Raw genomic sequence first — 23,785 nt, forward strand, 5'->3', positions numbered from 1 at the left:
AATAATTTCACTATCAAATATTTATATAACAAGGTATGCAACTCAAAATCACCCCAAAACGGGGTGCATATCTTTGAACAGCCATATCTTCATCAATTGTGAAGCGATGAATTTTCTGGAAATGTATATGTCTTGCAATATTTTTACAAATGCTGGGTCAACTTTCTCACTAATTAATATCATAGCCCCACACTAACCACCTGTTAGTAATAGTGACAAGTTTATCAGACCTTGCAATCAATGATGTTCTTGTGACCTTTTCCTGAGATTTATTGGGCGAGGGATATAAATTAGCAGATGATATAAGAAGCCAGTGGCCCCTAAAATTTGTGCTGGGCTTCTAGATTTTCTAAGAAGCTAAGGCTATGTTCTCTTTACAAGTTTGACTTAAAGAAAAAGTGGGGTAAATTTGAGTACCGTAAAACGCGGTGTATAACGCGAATTTATGTATAACGCGCATCTACTTTTTGAAGCAAAAAAATCGGGAAAAAAAGTTTTTGAAGCAAAAAAAAAATAAGGCAAAATTTCCGTACCGTAGGCTCACTGAAAATCGTTTTAGTTATATTGCTGATCTCACGTGTTATTTTATTTTTCAATACTTAATCATCTTAAAGACGATAACGATAAAGATACAATTTGTTTGTGTGTTTTTTATGCCCCTCTTAGAAGAAGAGGGGGTATATTGCTTTGCTCATGTCTGTTGGTCGGTCTGTCGGTCAGTCTGTCGGTCCGTCCACCAGGTGGTTGTCAGACGATAACTCAAGAACGCTTGGGCCTAGGATCATGAAACTATAGGTACATTGATCATGACTAGCAGATGACCCCTATTGATTTTGAGGTCACCAGGTCATAGGTCAAGGTCACGATGACCAGAAATACGAGGGTTTGGCGCAAAACTATTGTAACTCACATTTTTAGAATTTTACAGGAGATCAAAAAAACATCCTTGTTTCCCTAATTTTCACTTCCTGATAAAAACCAGGCTAAAACTTGTAGTAAATAACTGTATTTAAACATAACAGTTAACAATTTGTTTAAATATTGATTCATTTAAATGTATTTGATTAATATCAAGATACAATACTGTTGCGTTAAAATTTATTCCTTTTTAGCCAATATAATTTGGTGCAAAACTATTGTATCTAAAGATACATTACTTTTGCACTAAGTTTTTATCTAAAATTGATGGTTTTGACATATCCAAGAAATATTGTAACTATAAAGGAAGATTTTTAATGGACATGTCCTTTTGTTTATAACCTTAATTTTATAATGTAATTATAAAGAAGGGAAGAAATCTTTTAATGACATTAAATTAAGTATACTTCGATGGACGGTTGGTTTCATTTCAACTGTTACAGTAGAAAATGCACACCATGACTGGCCAGGTACTTACAACTGACAAGACTGGTATCTTACAAAATAACATTCCATCAAAATAAACAAATTTAAATGAGTGTACTATGATAATAATATCAATAATCATTGATACAATGCCACATAACAGTTGCAAGTGAAAATAAACACTTAAGTCTTGATATGATAGGTATCTTTAATATTTACAAAAGTAGATTTACCTTAAGTACCTTTAATATAAAATTGAAATATGTTATTTCCTTAATCTTATTTTTTTTTATTTAGCAAAGATTTGTTTAATTCCCATTGTATGCCATTATACTAAAATGCCATAGTTATAATCAAATAATGTATAAAGACAGTCATTTAATTGCAGAACTTGTGAAATAATTGGCAATTGATATGTGAATTAAAAGTCTGCATTATGCAATTAAAACATGTATTGTTATAATTACACACTATTCCTATATTTCTAATGTTTAGGTCCATAACTTCATTATAAACAAACAAAACAAAAAATCCAAAACATTAAAATGATACTTAATGCTAACATATAAACATTACTTCATCAGTAACTTTCATACAAAATTTTCATAAAGGAGGAGAAAGAAGAATGTATGTTGGACACCAATGGAATGGCATGAGCTTTGCAAAGCATTAATCGCTTTTTCACGTTTTGGTAAATTGAAAAAATAAAAAAAAGTTGTTTCAGATTTGCAAATTTTCGTTATAGTTATGATATTTGGTGAGGAAACAGTAAAATTCGGAACAATTACGATGCTCTAAATTATCCATTATGCATCTTTTGACAATTTAAAAACCTGAAATTATAAAGCGTTGCAACAGGAAACAAATGAATAATTTGGAGAGTTCTGTTGTTGTTTTTATATTTTGTTAATCTACGAGGATTGCTTACGGTATATAAAATATCAAATACATCAATCATTGTATAAGCACAGATGGCCGAGTGGTCTTAGCGGTAGACGTTTACTCCAGGACTCCAGGGGTCAGTGATTCCAGCTCAGCTGAGGGTTACTGTTTTTTTTCTTCTTTTTTTATTTCATTCTTGTTTTACTGGAGCTTTGTTGATCCAATGTTTACAATTATCAATATAAAGCATTTAATGACAATCTTCAATACATGCCAAAATCTGTGAAAAGGCCCCTTATGAGGTCTCTGTCTTTTTCCCATTTCAATTTGATTCAACAGAATCCTCCTTTGAATTTCTTGGTCGTTGCATCAGATTTAACTCATGAAACCATATCGGTACTGATAAAACACCAATACCCGTGTACATTTAACTTAATTGTACTAAATGTTATTTATCATAGTCAGCAATACCATACGTTGACTGATGTACCCGACCGTGTAAACTCAAACATCCTTAATGTTATTCATCATAGTCAGAAATATCATACCTTGACTAATGTACCCTTGTAAATTCAATCATCAAAATGTTATTTATCATAGTCAAATATGCCATACCTTGAATAATGTATCCGTTTAAATTCAAACATCCTGAGTGTTATTTTTCATAGTCAGATATACCACACCTTGACTTAATATGTACCTGTGTAAATTCAAACATCCTTAATGTTATTTACCATAGTCTGAAATATCATACCTTGACTGATGTACCCGTGTAAATTCAAACATCCTAAATGCTATTTATCATAGTCAGGAATACCATACCTTGACTAATGTACCCATGTGATTAAAATATCCTAAATATTAGTTACCATACTCAGAAATACCGTAACTTGACTAATGTACCAGTGTAAATTCAAACATCCGAAATGTTTTTATTTATAGTCAGATATTCCATACCTTGACTCAGATGTACCCGTGTAAACTCAAACATCCCAAATGTTATTTATCATAGTCAGATATACCATACCTTGACAAATAAACCCGTGTTAATTGAAACATTCTAAATGTTATCTACCACTGTAAGGAATGCCATGATACCTTTACTAATGTACCCGTGTAAATTCTTACATTCTAAATGTTATTTATCATAGTCAGATATACCATACCTTGACTAATGTACCCGTTTAAATTCAAACATCCTTAATGTTATTTATCAAAGTCAGGAATACCATACCTTGACTAATTTACAAGTGTAAATTCAAACATCCTAAATGTTATGTACCATAATCAGAAATACCATACCTTGACTTATGTACCGGTGTAAATGTTAACATCCTAAATGTTATTTATCATAGTCAGATATACCATGCCTTGCTTTATAAACCTGTGTAAATGTAAACATCCTAAATGCTATTTACCACAGCCAGAAATACCATACCTTAAATAATGTACCATACCTTGACTGATGTTCCTGTGTAAAATTATCCTAAATGCTATTTATCATTGTCAGGAGTACCACACCTTGACTAATGTACCTGTGTAAGTTCAAACATCCTTAATGTTATTTACTATTATAGTCTGGAATACCACACCTTGACTGATGTACCCGTGTAAATTCAAACATCCTAAATGCTATTTATCATAGTCAGGAGTACCATACCTTAACAAATGTACCGGTGTTAAAATTCAAGCATCCTTAATGTAATTTATCATAGTCAGGAAAACCATACTTTGACAAATGTACCGGTGTAAATTCAAACATCCTAAATGTTATTTATCATAGTCAGCAATACCATACGTTGACTAATGTACCCGTGTAAATTCAAAAATCCTAAATGTAATTTATCATAGCCAGCAATACTATACATTTACTCATGTACCCATGTAAATTTAAACATCTTAAATGTTACTTATCATAGTCAGAAATACCATACATTGACCAATGTACCCTTGTAAATTCAAACATCCTGTATGTTATTTATAATAGTCAGATATACCATACCTTGGCTAATATGTCCTGTGTAAATTCAAATATCCTTAATGTTATATCATAGTCAGATATACTATACCTTGACGAATGTACCCGTTTACATTCAAACATCCTAAATGTTATTTATCATAGTCAGGAATACCATACCTTGACTAATATACCCGTGTAAATTCAAACATCCTTAATGTTATTTATAGGGATGCAAGAAGTAAACCGGCTAACCGGTTAACCTTCTGAAACGACCAGTTAATCGTTTACATTTTCGGAAAAGGTTAACCTAGAAAAAAATATTTGATTATGTTGCTTTTTTCATGGAATAATTCGTACTTGTTTACTTTTTTCGTGTGGCATACTGCCAACTTGCGCTGGCGACTTGTAAGAACAACAGGCCGCACCATTGCCGGTAATAAATAACATGTCAACAAAGTAATAAAGCAATTAATCAATACCTTTGTGATAACAAATAGGGGGTACGTTTTGATAACTGATACTATTAGTCTTTTGACTCGCTAAAATTTAACTAGCGAACTGCGGTGAGTGGGATCTACCGGTATTAGCGAAGACGTAATTGCCACGTTTATTGAACTCGCAATAAAAAACAGTTGAGACTTTGGACGGCTTATTTTGATGTTTTGTTAACCAATATCCAACACTGATTGCTCGCGAAAATACCGTGTTTATAAGTAACAATTTTATGAAGAATTGCATTCGTAGTTACAATCTTTACGAGTTAAAAATTAATATCATTGTGATAATGTGCGTCCAACAATACGACCATTACTGTCCGATGCAAGTTTTATTTAAGAAAGCAAATTATGAACTAATTAAATTATTAAACATCAAATAGAAATATTTTTAAAATAAACCCATTAAATTATGTATTCGTGTAATTGCGTAAAATTTGTGCGCTATGGTACGTTTACTAACATACGTAACTATCAGTATTCAAGATCATTATACTTAGTTACATCGCTATTTAATAAATGTACTGATTATATTAAATATTCAACATACATTTCGTTCAAAATTAATTTAATTTGCTTTTGTGTCCTTTATTTTATGCACATTTTTTATTGTAAAATGAAAATCAAACGATACAGCTTCGTCTACAAACGCTAAAATGCAAACAACAAAATACATTGTATGCAATTATCGAATAAGAAGAGGTGCGGATTCGTTGAACACACATAGCCCACTTTACGTCGCATTGAAAGGAAAAAAACATTTCTATATTAAGGCAATTTGAGTTTTAAATATTATAACAGAACGAACAAAGGAATACGCCATTTTTGTGAACGAAACGACGTAAACGTAATATAAGCGGCCCAACCAAAAATAAGTTAATAAAACATAAAAATGAACATTGTGTAGTTCTTTAATTTTTTACTCCTATGCATTTACACAGGAAAAATAAAAAAATATATAGCATACATTTACAAAATTATGAAAATAATTTGTATAGTACATTTTATTATCAAACTGGCATGTTATCAACACAAGCGATTTCAAATTTGAAATAACTTTTGTTTCTACGGAGTGGTTCGAGCTGTATGACATTTTTTACGTACTAAAAATTATTTAAACTACATAAGGCGTTTCGGTAACCGGTTAATGACCGGTTACTGAAAAAGATTAACCAGTTAATTATATTTGTAACCTCTCGTATCCCTAGTTATTTATACCATAATCAGAAATTCCATACCTTGACTAATGTACCGGTGTAAATTCAAACATCTTAAATGTTATTTATCATACTCAGATGTACCCGTGTAAATTCAAACATCCTTAATGCTATTTACTACAGTCAGAAATACTCTACCTTCAATAATGTTCCTGTGTAATTTCAAACATCCTAAATATTATTTACCATAGTCCGGAATACCATACCTTGACTAATGTACACGTGCAAATTCAAACATCCTAAATGTTATTTATCATTGTCAGAAATACTATACCTTGACTAATGTACCTGTGTCAATTCAAACATCCTAAATGTTATTAATCATATGGTCAGAAATACCATACCTTGACTAAAGTACCCGTGTAAATTCAAACATCCTAAATGCTATTTATCATAGTCAGGAGTACCATACCGTGACTTATGTAAATTCAAACATCCTTAATGTTATTTATCATAGTAAGAAATACCATACCTTGACTTATGTACCTGTGTAAATTTAAACATTCTTAATGTTATTTACCACAGTCAGATTTACCATACCTTGAATAATGTACTCGTGTAAATTCAAACATTCTTAATGTTTTCTACCACAGTCAGGAATACCATTCCTCGACTAATGTACCCGTGTAAATTCAAACATCCTAATAATGTAATTTATTATAGTCAGAAATACCATACCTAGCCTTATGTACCTGTATACATTAAAACATCAAAATGTTATTTATCATAGTCAGAAATGCCATACTTAAACTTATGTACCTGTGTAAATTCAAACATCGGTAATGTTATTTACACTGAAAATATATTGGAAATGCAGTAAAACTTGGTTCATTACTATTGTAACTCAAGTTACAATAGTTTTGCACAAAATATATTTATATGAAAATACATGCAAATTAATTTGCAAAACTATTGTATCTTGAGTAACAATAGTGTTGCAATAAAAAGGAAAATATATAACTACTGAGTATATATGTGCAACACTATTGTATCTATAGATACCATAGTATTGCAATATGACTTTTTGTTTGGATTCAAATATGTTATTGCAACACTAATGTATCTTGAAATACAATAGTGTTGCAATACATTCTTTACATATTTTAGATACAACATTTTTGCAGGATCACTATAAAATTGTACATGTTAATTATATAACTGTGATATTTTTTTTATGGATGCAGGGTATGAAAATATGTACAATTTTAGTGGAAAGTGGTTTTGAGAAAAAATCATAGTTACAATAGTTTTGCGCCAAACCCTCGAATAGTAAAATGGTTTTTGAATGATAACTCAAGAACGCATACGCCTAGGATCATGAAACTTCATGGGTAGATTGATCATGACTTGCAGATGACCCCTATTGATTTTGAGGTCACTAGGTCAAACGTCAAGGTCACGGTGACCCGAAATAGTAAAATGGTTTCCGGATGATAACTAAAGAACCCATACGCCTAGGATCATGAAACTTCATGGGTAGATTGATCATGACTCGCAGATGATCCCAATTGATTTTGAGGTCACTGGGTCAAAGGTCAAGGTCACGGTGACCCGAAATAGTAAAATGGTTTTCAGATGATAACTCAAGAACGCATACGCCTAGGATCATGAAACTTCATAGGAAGATTGATCATGACTTGCAGATGACCCCTATTGATTTTGAGGTCACAAGGTCAAAGGTCAAGGTCACGGTGACCCGAAATAGTAAAATGATTTTGGATGATAACTCAAGAACGCTTTTGCCTAGGATCATGACACTTCATAGGTACATTGATCGTGACTCACAGATGACCCCTATTGATTTTCAGGTCAGTAGGTCAAAGGTCAAGGTCACAGTGACAAAAATCGTATTAACACAATGGCTGCCACTACAACGGACAGCCCATATGGGGGCATGCATGTTTTACAAACAGCCCTTGTTTAAACTTATAATATTACGCGTAAATGTTTCTATTTAAATGAATTATGCTTGAAATGCACAATTTCCACGAGGATACCATCGAGGTTTTCATCATAAGTTGAAATATACACATTGCGGACCGATAAATGTGCTTGGTATAACTAAGACACTGACATTTTTTATTGGTGTTGGCACAGGGTTATTCACACATGACTAATTCACAACCGACATTTTATTTACATTTCCCATCTTACGCGTTCTTTTTGAGCGTCTATAATTAACAGGAGACTTTAGTGACTCAAACTTCTCAACACCATTAATGACATTACCGGCGTTAAACAAACAATGGAGGTGTGAAGTCGTTTGCCGGTTCGCATGTTTTGATAATAGCCCAGCTACACAAAACTTGACAGGTGACGCAAATTACTCGATAATCACAACCCCAATCTTGACAAGACGTATGAAAACGTGTAAACAAACACAACATCAATTTTATTAACACATTTGAAAAGCAAGGAAAATAATAATAAATATATCGTGAAAGACCTTGCCGACATACTATTGTAAATCGACAAGTGCCCCCAAATAAATTGTGTAACCCTAGTACAGTAGGGTATAATATTGTGGGAAAAAACAATAAAGTTTAAATAAAAATGGCTTCCTTGTTTTCATTTTCTTCTTCAAATTTATTTGATTTCAATGCTCTGTATGTACGTGAAAAAGATAGAAAATATTAATGTTAACTTTATAACGTTTGTCCATCTATATTCAGATTGTAAATATAACACAATTATTAACATAGTTACAGTTAAAACAACGGGGAACAGAATGATGCGAGTTACCGTAACTGGGTAACTGACAGGGAAAAAATGTCTTGGCATGGCTGTAGTTGTGCATAATGCGCATCAAGTTTTTTAAATTAAAATTGGGGGTAAAAATGTGCGCCTTATACACAACGTTTTACGGTACAAAATTTTAGTTTATATGCAACAGTGTTTTTTTTTCACTATCATGGGAATGGGGACAGGGCCAATTGGATTGGAAAATATCGCGTTGTAATGATTAAAATTGGGAAATTGATTTGTTGATATTTGCTAAAGAAGACTTGAACATTTAGTATACAAGTGATTTCAATATTTAATATTAACTTAGGTTCAACTTATAAAACTGAATAAGGAATTAAAATAAATGCTTCAATTTATTTACTGTCTGTGTGCACCGATTATATTATTGCAAGGCAATACACTTTTGATAACTCAATTTTCATCGTTCTGAACTATTCAGCAGGGAGTAAATTTAATGGACTGAAAGGTTGAATAATGTTGATTTAGCAATAATTTCCTGAACCATACATTTTACATATGCACAATGTAAAGTACAAGAGGTGTACACATTTCATGGTTTGGTTGGATATTTTTCACTCCCAGCCTTTACAGCAAGCAATAGATCATTGGAGCATAAGTGGAGGGTTCAAATGCAGCTTCATACAAATATATTTTGACTTTATAATGGGCTTTTTGAAAAACGCCACTCATTTAATTGATGGCAATATTGCATTTATGATGCCGTTAAATGTCTTGTGTACCCTATGTACTTAATCATGTTTTGTATTCATGCTCCCTGAAAGGTGGTTGGATTCTAGGCTTAAAATATTTTTATTTCCCTCAGCAGGATATTGTCATTTCTATGATGTGAAGATAGCATGTTGCTTTGAATTTCTACTTGATTGATAGACTGAAAACCATGTTTAATAGACTACCAAAGAAGTCTCAGGTTGAATCTATTGCTTAAGTACACTCAAACCAGAATCATGGAGTGCTTGTGTGGGCTTTAACAAAAAGGTTTTGATATTGGGGTATAATTTAAAAAAATTATAGCCTGAACAGTTATTCAGGCTTACTGTAATTACTGTAAGTTTTCGGACACTCTAGATTGTCGGACACCCTCTTTTTTAGCCAAAATTATTATTTTTCCTGACTCATCTTTCGGACATACGGCCGACAGGCTGACACCGTATCCACTACACCACTGCTACCTTAGGAGGGACTGTTTGTATAGGTACCTTGACCATAATATTTTCGTTACTGGGTAAATGACCATTTATACCGGAAGAAAACAATCAATTCACCCAACAGCATTTGAAATTATATCGTCCTATTAAGGAAGCGGTATGTTAATAGTTTTTATACGCTCGTCTATGACGGGACGTATTATGGTATACCCCGCGTCTGTCCGTCCGTCCGTCCGTCTGTCCGTCCGTCCGTCTGTTAATGTCGTACGCTACGTCAAATATCCTTTGACAGATTTTCTTCAAATTTTAACACAATCTTAATATTGATAAACCCTGATCCCCTTTCGTTTTTGACGGAATTCTGAATTGTCGTTCCAGAGTTATGGGACTTTGTTCGTCAAAATTTCGTGATTTCATTGAATGTCCTACTGTAGCTCAAATATCCTTCGATGGATTTTTTTCAAATTTCAACACAATCTTAATATTGATAAACCCTGATCCCCTTTCGTTTTTGACGGAATTCTGAATTGTCGTTCCAGAGTTATGGGACTTTGTTCGTCAAAATTTCGTGATTTCATTGAATGTCCTACCGTAGCTCAAATATCCTTCGATGGATTTTTTTCAAATTTCAACACAATCTTAATATTGATAAACCCTGATCCCCTTTCGTTTTTGACGGAATTCTGAATTGTTGTTCCAGAGTTATGGGACTTTGTTCGTCAAAATTTCGTGATTTCATTGAATGTCCTACCGTAGCTCAAATATCCTTCGATGGATTTTTTTCAAATTTCAACACAATCTTAATATTGATAAACCCTGATCCCCTTTCGTTTTTGACGGAATTCTGAATTGTTGTTCCAGAGTTATGGGACTTTGTTCGTCAAAATTTCGTGATTTCATTGAATGTCCTACCGTAGCTCAAATATCCTTCGATGGATTTTTTTCAAATTTTAACACAATCTTAATATTCATAAACCCTAATCCCCTTTCATTTTTGACGGAATTCTGAATTGTCGTTCCAGAGTTATGCGACTTTGTTCGTCAAAATTTCGTGATTTCATTGACTGTCCTACCGTATCGGATTTACCATGTTACAATGTTAAATTATCAAGTATTCACATATTCAACTGGATGAGATTTGACTGGAACATTGGAATTCCATACACACATACTCAAATGGGTGAGTTGAACATATTTTTTTGACAAATATTCCAGCTGTCTTCTGCCAACTGAAGTAAAAAAATGATTCAAAGGGTTATTTATTACCTTACTACTTCATTGGCGAACGACGGGCGTATCATGCGCTCATGGCGCAGCTCCTCAGTTGCTTTTTTGTTCTGTTTCGTTTCAGGCAAGAGTTAGCAAAGATGTAAAAATTATTTCAAAGTAGAAGAAGAAAAGATAATCAATATAAAACTATTGTGCATTGATTTATTTATTTAATTTTTTTTTGTTATCTACTTCAGACAATCAATTTTTGTCTGTAAATTTCAGGACACCTGTAATTTTTTAATATTTTCAGTATCTAAATTTTCGGACAGGACAAAATATAATTATTTTTAAAGTGTCCGAAAACTTACAGTTATTACAGTATAATTAAATTTCATGAAAGCAGAGCAACTGTGAATAGCCAGAAGAATGAATATTTTTTACTAAAATTAACATTAATTTTAAAAAGCAATAAAAAAGGGATTTTTGTCCCGTACCGGTTTCACCGGAGGGGACTTTTGGTTTGCGCTCTGAGTGTCCGTCAGTCTGTCAGTCTGTGAGTCTGTCACACTTTTCTGGATCCTGCAATAACTTAAAAAGTTCTTAATATTTTTTCATGAAACTTGAAACAAGGATATATGGCAATAAGGACATTATGCACGTCATTTCATTTTGTTCCTACGTCAAAAATTCTGGTTGCTATGGCCGGTAGGGGACATATATTGCTTGGCAATAGTCTTGTTTTTATGTCATGGCGTGGTTTCCGTCGTCCGTTCGTGCGTGCGTGTGTTAGACTTTTTCTTGTTTACGCGATAAAGTCCACAGTTTTCATCCGATTCTTTTCAAACTTGTTCAGTGTCTTTATATATATGAGGACTCGAACCCTATTGAAAATGGGTTACATCAGAGTAAAAAGTCCAGAATTATCTCCCCTTGAATTTGAGAAAATTGTGAAATAAGGCTTGTTTACACAATAAAGTCCACAGTTTTCATCCAATCATTTCCCAACTTGCACAGTGAGTGTCTTTATCTGAATGATGAGTCAAACCCTATTGAAAATGAGCAATATCGGAGTTATAAGACCAGAATTATCTCCCCTTGAATTTGACAAAAAAATGAAAATTCTATTTTTTTATGTGATAAAGTCCATAATTTTCATCCAATTTTTGGCAAACTTGCACAGTGTCTTTGTATCAATGAGGACTCAAACCCTTTTTAAAAAAGGGCAATATCGAAGCAATAAGTCCAGAATGACTTCCCCTTGAATATGAGAAAATTTTGAAATCCTGCTTGTTTACGCAATTTTCATCCAATTATTTCCAAATTTGCACAGTATCTTTATATCAATGAGGACTTGAACCCTATTGAATATGAGCAGTATCGGAGAAATAAGTACACAATAATCTCCCTTTGAATTTGAGAAAATTCTCCTTGTTTGCGCGATTAAGTACACAGTTTCCATCTTATTTTTCCAAACTTGCACAGTGTTTTTAGCAGTAGAGCGATTCAGGCCCTCATGGGCCTCTTGTTTTAATTTTGTGGGAGAATATATACTTATTGCTGAGGGTTATAGGTTTGAATTAATGCCCCAATAATGAACAAAAATGTGCCCTGCATATTTTTTTTAACGGGATACTAAAGAGTTTGACTATTCCCCATAGTTTAAACCCAACTTAACTAAACATCCAACTTTCATGTATAGGCTTTTGAGACATTAACAATTTAAATCCTTTGATTTTTAGGATTATAAGAAGTAGATTAAGTGTTCTATAGAGTAAATATTGTGCCAGTTAAGGTAGTATGCGGTCATTATATTGTGCAAGATCATATCAAGTATGCAAGTTGTCCAAAAGAATTATTATTTAAAACATATTTACTGATAGACCATCCAAAAGGAATGATGGAATCTGACAGATTACTTTACATAAGAACTTAATAGTTCAGTAAAATTAAAACAGAAAAAACGAGTGTTGTTTAAGAGGAGCCTCCTAAATTATTTAGAAAACCTTTCATTATAAAACAAATAAAAAAACAAAGTGATTGCTATCATTCAATGGCTTATTCACTTATCAGTGTTTGTTTTCGTGAAAAATCGGGTCCAGTATTCAGCACCATTCCCAATGGATAAAAGTATATATTTTTTCCAAATAGGGGACCTACAAATTTCCAATTGAAGGTTTCGAAAAAAAAAATTAACATTTTGTTCATCTCCCATCGATCCAGCCATATAAGTTCAACCTTTAAGTACCTTAGCAAAATAATACTGGAAACACTTCTAATCTCAAGTTGAAGCATCTTTTAATTTTTTTAGCAAAACAGCAACAACACTAATTTCCCAATTTTAGTGAAAACGCTGCTAATTTTCCCAATTCATAGGGACCCGACCCCATTCTTAAAATGGTGAAAAAAAACATTACTAATTTTTTTTCAAAACATATTCTTTTCAAGGGTAAACTGGTCATACATTAGACACAGTGATTAATTAAGGCTAGAGTTTTATTACTTTCTGTTTAACAAGATTTTTTTTTGAAAGTTTGAGGAGGAGGGAAAAAAAATAATAATAAAAACTCAGAAAAGTTTCGTAGGAAAATAAAATAAAAATAAAGCATAATAAAAAATATATTTTTTATTTTTGGAAGTAACTAAAAACATTAAAAATAACTACCTGTAAACTTGCCTTGTATTGCCAGACAGTTTCCAGTCAGTATAAAGTGTGAGGGGTCTCAAAAAAGTTTAAAAACATGAAAAGAAGTTAAATGTTTAAGCAAACTTTTGAGGACACACAAACTGTTGAAAAAGCAGATGGTGTCGATCACAACAGCATACCATGAGCATTCCTGCTCAGGTGAGCTAATAGTAAGAACAATTACAGCTAATTAACAGTTTTACAGGGGTCAAATTTTAGGGAGAAGTGACTTCTGTCTTGACTGGCATTTTTTAGGGAGAAGTCAGGAGAAATAAGGAGAAGTCTTGTTGTTTTTTCGTTTTATCTTGTAATTATTTGCATTAGTGTTTACCCTTTTAAATTACTGAATACAAGATGTGCATTATGAATCCTGCTTATTCAATTCTCTTTATAGTTAACAGGGATCATATTTTCCTGCAACATCAATCGGTCTGGGTATAAAAGGGGAAAAAGTATCCGAACATTTATGTCCGAAATTCTGACAAATTATGTTAAAATATATACCATTCATTTTGCCGTCCATGAAGGTGGTATAATAAATGTACCAGTAAAATTCCCTTAGTCATTTTTTTAATGGAACAAACTATAAAGTACACGATTTATTTCGACTCTTATGCGTTTTTTACTAAAGATTTATACAATGTATATTATTTTTCTTGTGTACTGTCTTATGTGAAGTTCCGGCCATAAAAATAACTTTCAGCTGTTCTGTCGATCAGATCCGCGACTTTCATTCATAATAATATTACCGGATTATTACGCTGGTGGAAAATGTATCGGCATGTTTTGTTTAGTTACAGCGCGTGCTTTCAGTGTATAAGGTGCACAATTTTCGACCACCCTCGTTAATTTCGGACGCGTCTTTAATCAGCTGTTCACAATTTTTTTATTCTTCGTCTGACGTGCAATGAACCGGTCCTGACTGATTTAGAGACTGCAGCGAATGGTTTATCACACCTAATCGAGATAAGAATGTCATGAGGATGGTGTTAGCATGTGCACTATGTAATTGATTTTCACGGGAATTTTAGCAAACAGAATCAGACCGACTGTTTAGGATTTTCAATCGGTCTTTCATGACCGCAATCTGTCTAGGACTGACAAAACCGAAAAAAATATGATCCCTGATCGTTAATTAAATCAACAATCAAGTATGAAGAAAACAACACAATAAACAACCCTCTTACGGAATTCAAGTGTGCATGAAAGTGCTTAATATAAATTGTACAGTCCAACCTGTCAATAAAGACCACTCAAGGGATTTGATCGTTGTGGTCTTTGTTCACAGGTGGTCTTTATTCGCAGGGTCGATCAAAACTTTGCAAAATATGCTAGTAGTTTTTTAACAGGTACCTTATCTATGTATGTGCTCTATTGTTTAAATGTTTGAATACTTATGCATGTATAATGAAATAAATGATTGAAAACACAGTTTTGTTTTACATTTGTATATTTATTACAAGTTGTGTTTCTATTCCCTTATGTTTTTATTATTTATTTAATTTATCATACACTGTATAAATAACTATTGACATACATGTATACGCACATGCACATGTAATTCTACAAAATACAAAATACACATAACATAGCAAACATTTATACATGAAATACATGAATCACTACTACACAACCAGTAAAGTTGACAATAATGGACAATAAATGACATCTGATATTTATATAAGACTGAAAACATCGTCAACAAACCACTTATGCACTAAGTCATTCACTGACGCGAATTCCGACTCACGCTTAAGGCGTTTACTTTCACAGTTTACGTTCTCTTCGAATTCGTCCATAATCTCATGTTTGCGCTTTAAAATGCTCTGAATTTGAGTTTTTCCTACACCAAGATCACTAGCCACTCGTCTACAACTGTGTCCTTTATCTAACAAACTAATGACCTTAACGCGTTCTTGCAACGTCAAGAACTCACGCTTGGAAGCCATGATGGTTAACTTGAACTGACAATTAACTTTTCTATAATCTATGAACGTCTTATTACGGAGAAATTTAAGAAGAGAATGACTATCAAAATGTTTGTCTTTAATAGGCATCGTAAATGATTTGAAACCGTTAATTTCCTTAATGAGTTTATGAAAGCCCCAATTTTGTCTTTGATATTTTCGGCAATTAGTACATTTATCGCGAGTCACTTAAATACAAGGCAAATTTTTAAACTTTTGACAAACTGTCAAATGCATAAAAGAAGCAGACGACTATCAATTAGCAATGCATGTTAAATAAACAACTGCTATCGAGTGCAATAAACTGTCACTTGCCAAAATCTCCATAGCGACCGACGAGTCCACTAGTAAGATGTGTATCACGTGACTACGCAGCGTCCTTGCGGTCATTTTGTTTTTTGAAAGGTGCGAAATCGCTGATTTTTATGATTGCAGTGGTCGTTGTAAGCTATCAAAATGGAGATTTGGTAATGTAAAAGGGTGGTCGTTGGTCTTTGTTCACAGGTGGGCTTTATTCGCAGGTGCAATATATAGTGAAATCGTTCGGGAGGAAATCGGTGTGGTCGTTATTGACTGTTGGTCGCTATTAACAGGCGGTCGCTAGGGCAGGTTGGACTGTATTTACATACACTACCCATCCACCCCACATTTAAAAAAAGTGTTAGTTTTTTTTGTTGGGGGGGGGGGGAGGTGTATTTTGGTATTATAAATAAAACATTATAATTACCCTATACTGAAATTCCAGTAGAAACAACAATAAAAACATTTACATACACAAGTCTTTGACAATCACAACAGTGTTACCAAATGACGTCAATTAATCCAATCCCTCAAAAAGCATGATGCGGCGTCTCGTCAGGTTCTGCGCTGTTTGCTTAAAGGATTTTTTGTAAGAAATATTCTAAATATAGAAATAAATATACTAAACATCCCTAATTTTGGAAATAAATTGATCCAATTTAGAATAATGGGAGAGTCCACTAGGCATAAATGGGTTAAGCACAAACCTTTTTTTGTCTGTGCAGACAGATTATGACTTTCCATGATAATATACTTTGTTTTGACAGTTAATTAGTTTTACACACAACAAGATATTTCAGAAGTACAGGCACTGTCTTATTATTTGGTTAATGTATTCCTTATTTTAGTGTTTCCTTGGACAGGCTTATGTTTGATTCAGTTGATTTAGTAATGGAAATTATAGAAGTCTGGCTGAGTAACTTCAAATCATGTTATTTATCATTGCCTAACCCTTTCCCACTTAGAAGCAATTTAGTGAAAATTGCTATGTGCAAAAAGCATTAAACCAGAACAGCCGACGAGTAACTGGCAGTCTGTTCAGGTTTATTGCTGTTTGCTTCTCAGTATATTAGGGTTGGTAATGAAGCCTTTCAAACTTGAATATATTACAAAAGGACATGAATGTAATTTGATTTTTCCAAAGGACTTCAAATGCATCAAAGTGCGTTTCTGAGTGGTAAAGGGTTAAGAGCAAGAAAATGTTATTGTCAAAAAAAAAGAAAAAAGTACACATTTAATGATAATCTAAGCAAGCTAATTAAAAAATAATACCAGTGCATTGCTTATTAACTTACTTATGGATATGGCACAATCACAATTCTGGGGATCCACGGATGGTGACCACGATATGTCCGGATCACAATATAACTTGTTAGGTCATTTATGGTTGCATTTATGTATGAATAAACATAGTATGGCAACCTCAAAAAATTATTTATTTACCTACCTTAATGCATATTGCATAATATGTTACAGGTATATCCAGACATTATTAATTGGTATAACAAAAAACATTATTCAGTGTGAGTACTTCAAAATGCGTAATATTGTAATTCGATGGGTTTATAACCATGATAACATGGTTTTTATGGGTTGTTTTATAATGAGTTACCGATGCCAATTTCGAACCCTAAGTTTGTTTGGCATGTGAAAAGAATACAAGATAATATGTACTCTGCAATAATTAAGCCTATATATTAATTATATTACCAAAAGCATAATTATTTCAATTATGACATTCTAGTGACCGACTATCATTAACCTAATAAAGCGTCTGAAAGCAATACAAACAGATAAAGTAAGATAAGCCATGACAAAACATATACAATGACATTGCAGAACATTTGTCACATGTAATACATGTACTTTACTGATAAAGGGAATCAAGTCCACCTCTTTCATTCACTCAACAACTCATCTACATGCTCAACTGCTGCAAATTAAGATACATGCAACTATGATTTAAGTGTCATTTAGTATAACTTGTATTAAAATAAAGATAAAACATAATGTATGATTGATCTGCTATATGTATTTCTGCAGTCACAAAAACATGTGATTTAACATTGAAATACATTAAATCATTCCAGAAATACAAAACAATATGAATGCAGTTAGTTCTCTCAAACCTTCAATCCAAAAACTGCTATACCTTAAAACCGATGCATCTAATATAAGACAAATGTCTTTGCCAAAAAGACGGAATATGTCTTCACTTTCACATTAGATCAATTTATAATTTGGTCTACTCTTGGTTTTATATTATATTAAGTGAGATAATAACAACTAATATTTAAATTATTTTTTTGCAGAACCTCCACCTGCCAAGTTCACAAGGAGAAAATCAGGTAAGTTTCTTTTGCTGAAAATATTTCTGAACCCTTTTAAAACATCTTTTGCCATTTAAATGTTTATGCCTCCACCTTGAAAGAATTTGGGGCATATTGCTGTGCACCTGTCCATGGGTCAGTGGTAAGTGAGTGGATTGTTTGGTCTGTCCTCATGACAGTCTGTCCTCCTGATACATATGAACCTGCATGTACTGAGTGTTCAAATTGGTATGCTGACTAATTGGGAGGAAAGGAAGACACTTTGATTGTTCTCCAGACACTGACCGCTGGATTACTTTACTAATTGGTATGATACTATGTTGATTAGTATTTGCCCATGTCATCTTGAAATTAGGATCCGCAAATATTGTTGTTTAGCTCACCTGAGCACACCATGACCCTACTGAGCTTTTGTTATAAGTCCTTATCATTTCATCAATTACAAACACATGACCACTTTGTTACCAGAATATGTATAGTTGGATCCTTAAATTTTGAGATAAATTGTGGCAAATACGTAATCAACATGGTACATGATAATAATTAGTGTAGTAATGCAAAGATCACTGTATGGACAACAATGAACCTGAATGCATAAAATTTGGTGACCAATAAAGCAATATTTAAGTAAATAAAACTTTATTTAAAACAAAAATGTATAATATCGCTATTAAGTTGAGAAAATAACGTTATAAATTGTATGTGCGTTTGCATCAGAATCTATTAATATCCCAGGCGAAACGATGACCATGGTAGACCATGGTCACCATGGTTTTTGATGGTTGACCATGGTATTTGATTGTCAGCCATCAAAAACCGTGGTGGAATATGATCAGGTCACAAAAAACATGGACCATGGTCGGCAATGGTGACCATGGTCACAAAAAACATGGACCATGGTCGGCAATGGTGACCATGGTCAACCATGGTTGGCAATGGGGACAAGACAGACCATGGTTGGACATGGTCACACACAAAAAATGGACCATGGTTGGCAATGGTGACCATGGTTGGCAATGGTGACAAAAGACAGACCATGGTTGGACATGGTCATTGCTGTTTTTACAAAGGAAGAATATTGTGTGCACAGGAAGTTGAAATGGGCAAGCTGAATGAAGACACATGGTTTATGTTATATTTGGAAATGTAAGTCTTTAATAAATTACCGGCTAAACTGATCAGCCATTGGTTCCATTTTAACTTCTTTGGCACTGTGTTCACCTATGTTTCCCAATTTTTGCTACATTGTATCCAGGGCTTGCACTAAGCGGCGTACGGCCATATATTACGCCCGATAATTGTTTCCATACGCCGATAAAAAAAACCCATTACGTCCACTGTACTTCCTTAAATTGGTCATACGCCGAAAATAGCAACCCGTGACGTAAGCTGTCGATTAAAATAACACTTCAATCAACACTGCTTTCTGCCGACTCAATGTGTTTTGCACACGTCTCGATCAGTCTAAACTCCGCCCCTTATATTTTCTACCGCCCGCAGGTGTTTAGCAAGTTTATTGTGTGTTGTTTATCGAACGGTTACACAATTTACCCCCCGCGCGGATGGCAAATTGACCGTGACAAAGCAGTCGCTTAAAATTGGTTGCTTTAACAATACACTCGTGCCTCTGCGCGTGAGATAATTGCTGGTTTTGGGCAGACGGCACGGTAAAAGAAAGACGGCAAAAATAATTAAAGAAAAACAAAATTGATCAAAGTTTAATTAATTACGTAGATTCCCGCGAATTTTCTCAGTTTGATAATCCACCGATAATTACGAGTAATAACCATCTTATATAAACTGGAATCACAGTTCATTTTCTATACTAACAAGTCATTTAACTAGTCAGAAACATTCAGAAAACACATTTCCTGGATTAGCTATAAATTATCCGAGTAGAATTAAATTGCTACGTCATGACCTTCGACATTTTAAATGGCTGACCTATTGTAATATTCAACCCGCGTTTAGTTCAAAGCTGGCGATTCAAATTACAAGTAATGTTGGTTCAATAATGGAGAAAACATTAAATGGATTTAACAAATATTTGATAAGGTTTGTTAAACCAGATAACAACAAGGAAAGTTTGGATTATTAAAGTTAAACTGGTAAGGCATTTATTAAGTGTACATATTTCGGACATATATAGTATTCGGATAAACAGTAATTGATGTACTAGATGCTCCATCATGACCATTCATTAAGATTGTGTTTTGTTGCAAATGCAGTCATAGGGATGAGGATAATAAAATGACAATAACAGAGGCGTCAAAGTTCCGGATTATGCCTGAAATCAGGATTTTGGCCCTTACGGACCAATTTTGATATTGATATAAATCAGAGGATTTTTTTCTGGAATTTTAAGATTATTGTCACAAAATGTCATCTTAAACACAAATTATTTTACTTTGACATATTGTTTACAAAGTTATATACAATAGTAAACAAAGTTACATGAATTATTAACCCTCTTTTGCTCTGGCTCCAAAACGATAGGCCTATTTTCAGGATTTTAGATTTTGGCCAATTGACACCCCTGCAATAAATATGTGATGAAAATGTGCAACCGCACATATCTCAAATTACTTAAATGTGTTGAATGACTTAAATGTGTTATGATTACGTAGATTTTAATGAGAATTTATTGTTTTTACAAATGAACATAGTACAATGATAGAAATAATAAAAGTTTTGAAATTAACATGTTTTGTTTTTTAAGTCGATATTGTTTGCACAAACTTATACCCTGATTTTCCAAACTTCTCCCTATTTTTAAAGCCTAGGGTAGTCTCCGCCTTGTTGTAAGATATATCTAGTTACTTTCACAGATGTACAGTGACCCAAAATGGATGGGAAGAGTTTGTGATCATTTACGCAGTTGACATTCCGTTAACATCAACATAAAGGTTGTTTGGACTTCCAACATTTTTTAGTGGGACTTCCATAAGTAAAGGGCAGGAAGTCAGAACTTCCAAAATTTATTTTTTAGTGCAAGCCCTGTTGTATCACTTTTTCCTCTGCTTTATGAATGTTTTTGTCATCAACATAATCAGAAGCATAACCAATCATTTCATACTCATTAACTGTTCGCCAACATGTCGATGAAGTGTCAGCAATTCAAATGATTTTATTACAATGTTGAATTTTATCTTTAAGTTCTTTCAGTAATTCAATGGCCGTGGAACATAATATTCCCTTAAAGTAAGAGCCTTTCTACACAAGTGTTCAATGCCAAAAAGTTAATTATTAATGTCAAACTGCCTTTTATTTCTAGTTTGGGTAAATAAAAAACAGAACTATCAAGCCTGACCTTTTTCCTGGAATTCTCTAGGAAATTCCTGCAGAAATTCCAGCAGTTATCATCAGCCTTTTTCTGCCAAAACCATGACCACTTAAGCCTGTGGTGCTGTTTTACAAAAGGAAGGCCATATGACTATAGTCTACCATGGTAGACCATGGCCAACCACGTTTTGTTAAATGGCACCACAGTCTTTTACCATGGTCAACCATGGTATATGGCCATGGTCGACCATGTTATTTGACCATGGTCAACCGTGGTATTTGGCCATGGTCGACCATGGTCAACCATGGTCATGATGACCATGGTAAAAGACTGCGGTGCCATTTAACAAAACGTGGTATACCATGGCCACATGGCCTTCATTTCGCCTGGGATTGATCGATTTATCTCTGGTGTGTGTAAAAAGACACTTCACTTCATGCCAATTAATTCAATTTGTGGCTGAAATTTTTGTAATTAATATGTTATTTTTCACTTGTGCTAATATCATCGCAATCTTGCATGGTTTTTGGTATCCTAACATGTTTACTGAGTGTTGCCACATTTATTTGAGCAAAAGCAGAATGGTCAAGACCAAGAAAAATTATATCTAGGCAATATTGGTTACTTATTTGTATTGGACACAACTACATAACTAATTTTGCAATTTAACATAACTAATATAATTTTTCATAGCTATTGTTTTCAGTTTGAAAATATAGATATGCCAAGAAACAAATTATATGTAAAACTTTATTTTTTAAAACAATGCAGCAAAATAAAGAGTAGAACTGCACAATTCTTATAAACTGATGAGAATGTTGGGGATTATCTAATGTATCACACTCACTGTGTGGAACTTTTATGCCGGATAACTTTACTGAAGAAGTGTTGCAATTTTTACATATGTTTTGTATTATACACTTAAAATTTGGAGGAAACATATTGAAATAAAAAAATAAGTTTGTTGACCTGTTAAAACTTTAACAGCAAATAATTGCGTTATTTTTATTGAAAATATAATCAAGTGAATATTATAATGCCTCCATAATCAATCTCAGCCTTGACATCATCAGCCTCGTTCTCGATTCCTTTTATCAATGTAGGCAACTATTATAAAACTCAATATTGGGAATGTGAAACGGATCTACTAGTGTGCTGGTTTATTTGGAGGAAAGAAAAAGATGAATAATGAATTTGAAATTCCAAAGGTCAAAGTTTAAGTAACAATCAACTAATTTTTACTCGATACCTAGACAACACTTTGACCTGTAATCATCCAAATTTGTATAGTGGTTACCTTTGAGGAAAGGAAAAGGCTAATTGTTTTTTAGCTCATCTATTTTTTGAAAAAAAATTATGAGCTATTGTCATCACCTTGGCGTCGGCGTTGGCGTTGGCGTTGGCGTTGGCGTTGGCGTTGGCGTCGGCGTCCGGTTAAGTTTTGCGTTTAGGTCCACTTTTCTCAGAAAGTATCAATGCTATTGCATTCAAACTTGGTACACTTACTTACTATCATGAGGGGACTAGGCAGGCAAAGTTAGATAACTCTGGCGTGCATTTTGACAGAATTATGTGCCCTTTTTGTACTTAAAAAATTGCAAATTTTGGTTAAGTTTTGCGTTTAGTTCCACTTTTCTCAGTAAGTATCAATGCTATTGCATTCAAACTTGGTACACTTACTTACTATCATGAGGGGACTGGGCAGGCAAAGTTAGATAACTCTGGCATGCATTTTGACAGAATTATGTGCCCTTTTTATACTTAGAAAATTGACAATTTTGGTTAAGTTTTGTGTTTAGGTCCATTTTATTCCTTAAGCATCAAAGCTATTGCTTTCATACTTGCAACACTTACTAACTATCATAAGGGGACTGTGCAGGCAAAGTAATGTAACTCTGACTGGCATTTTGACAGAATTATGTGCCCTTTTTATACTTAGAAAATTGAAAATTTGATTAAGTTTTGTGTTTAGGTCCACTTTATTCCTACAGTATCAAAGCTATTGCTTTCATACTTGCAAGATTTATGAACTATCATAAGGGGACGGTGCAGGCAAAGTTATGTAACTCTGACTGGCATTTGGACGGAATTATGGGCCCTTTATACTTAGAAAATTGAAAATTTGGTTAAGATTTATGTTTTGGTCACTTTACCCCTAAAGTATCATAGATATTGCTTTCATACTTGGAACACTCACAAACT

At 33.4% G+C, this 23,785-nt stretch overlaps 1 protein-coding gene across 2 annotated transcripts in view; it reads left to right on the forward strand.

The window, feature by feature from the left end:
• Positions 1-23,785, forward strand: part of LOC127880985 (cAMP-dependent protein kinase type II regulatory subunit-like) — a 130,269-nt gene that overhangs the window by 25,864 nt on the left and 80,620 nt on the right. For both annotated transcript variants that reach the window (XM_052428542.1, XM_052428543.1), the window contains one exon: positions 18,283-18,318. In XM_052428542.1, the coding sequence (XP_052284502.1) occupies positions 18,283-18,318 (36 nt within the window). The remainder of the gene's footprint in view (positions 1-18,282; positions 18,319-23,785) is intronic.

This window comes from Dreissena polymorpha, chromosome 5 (assembly GCF_020536995.1).
Source record: "Dreissena polymorpha isolate Duluth1 chromosome 5, UMN_Dpol_1.0, whole genome shotgun sequence".
NCBI classification, from domain to species: domain Eukaryota; kingdom Metazoa; phylum Mollusca; class Bivalvia; order Myida; family Dreissenidae; genus Dreissena; species Dreissena polymorpha.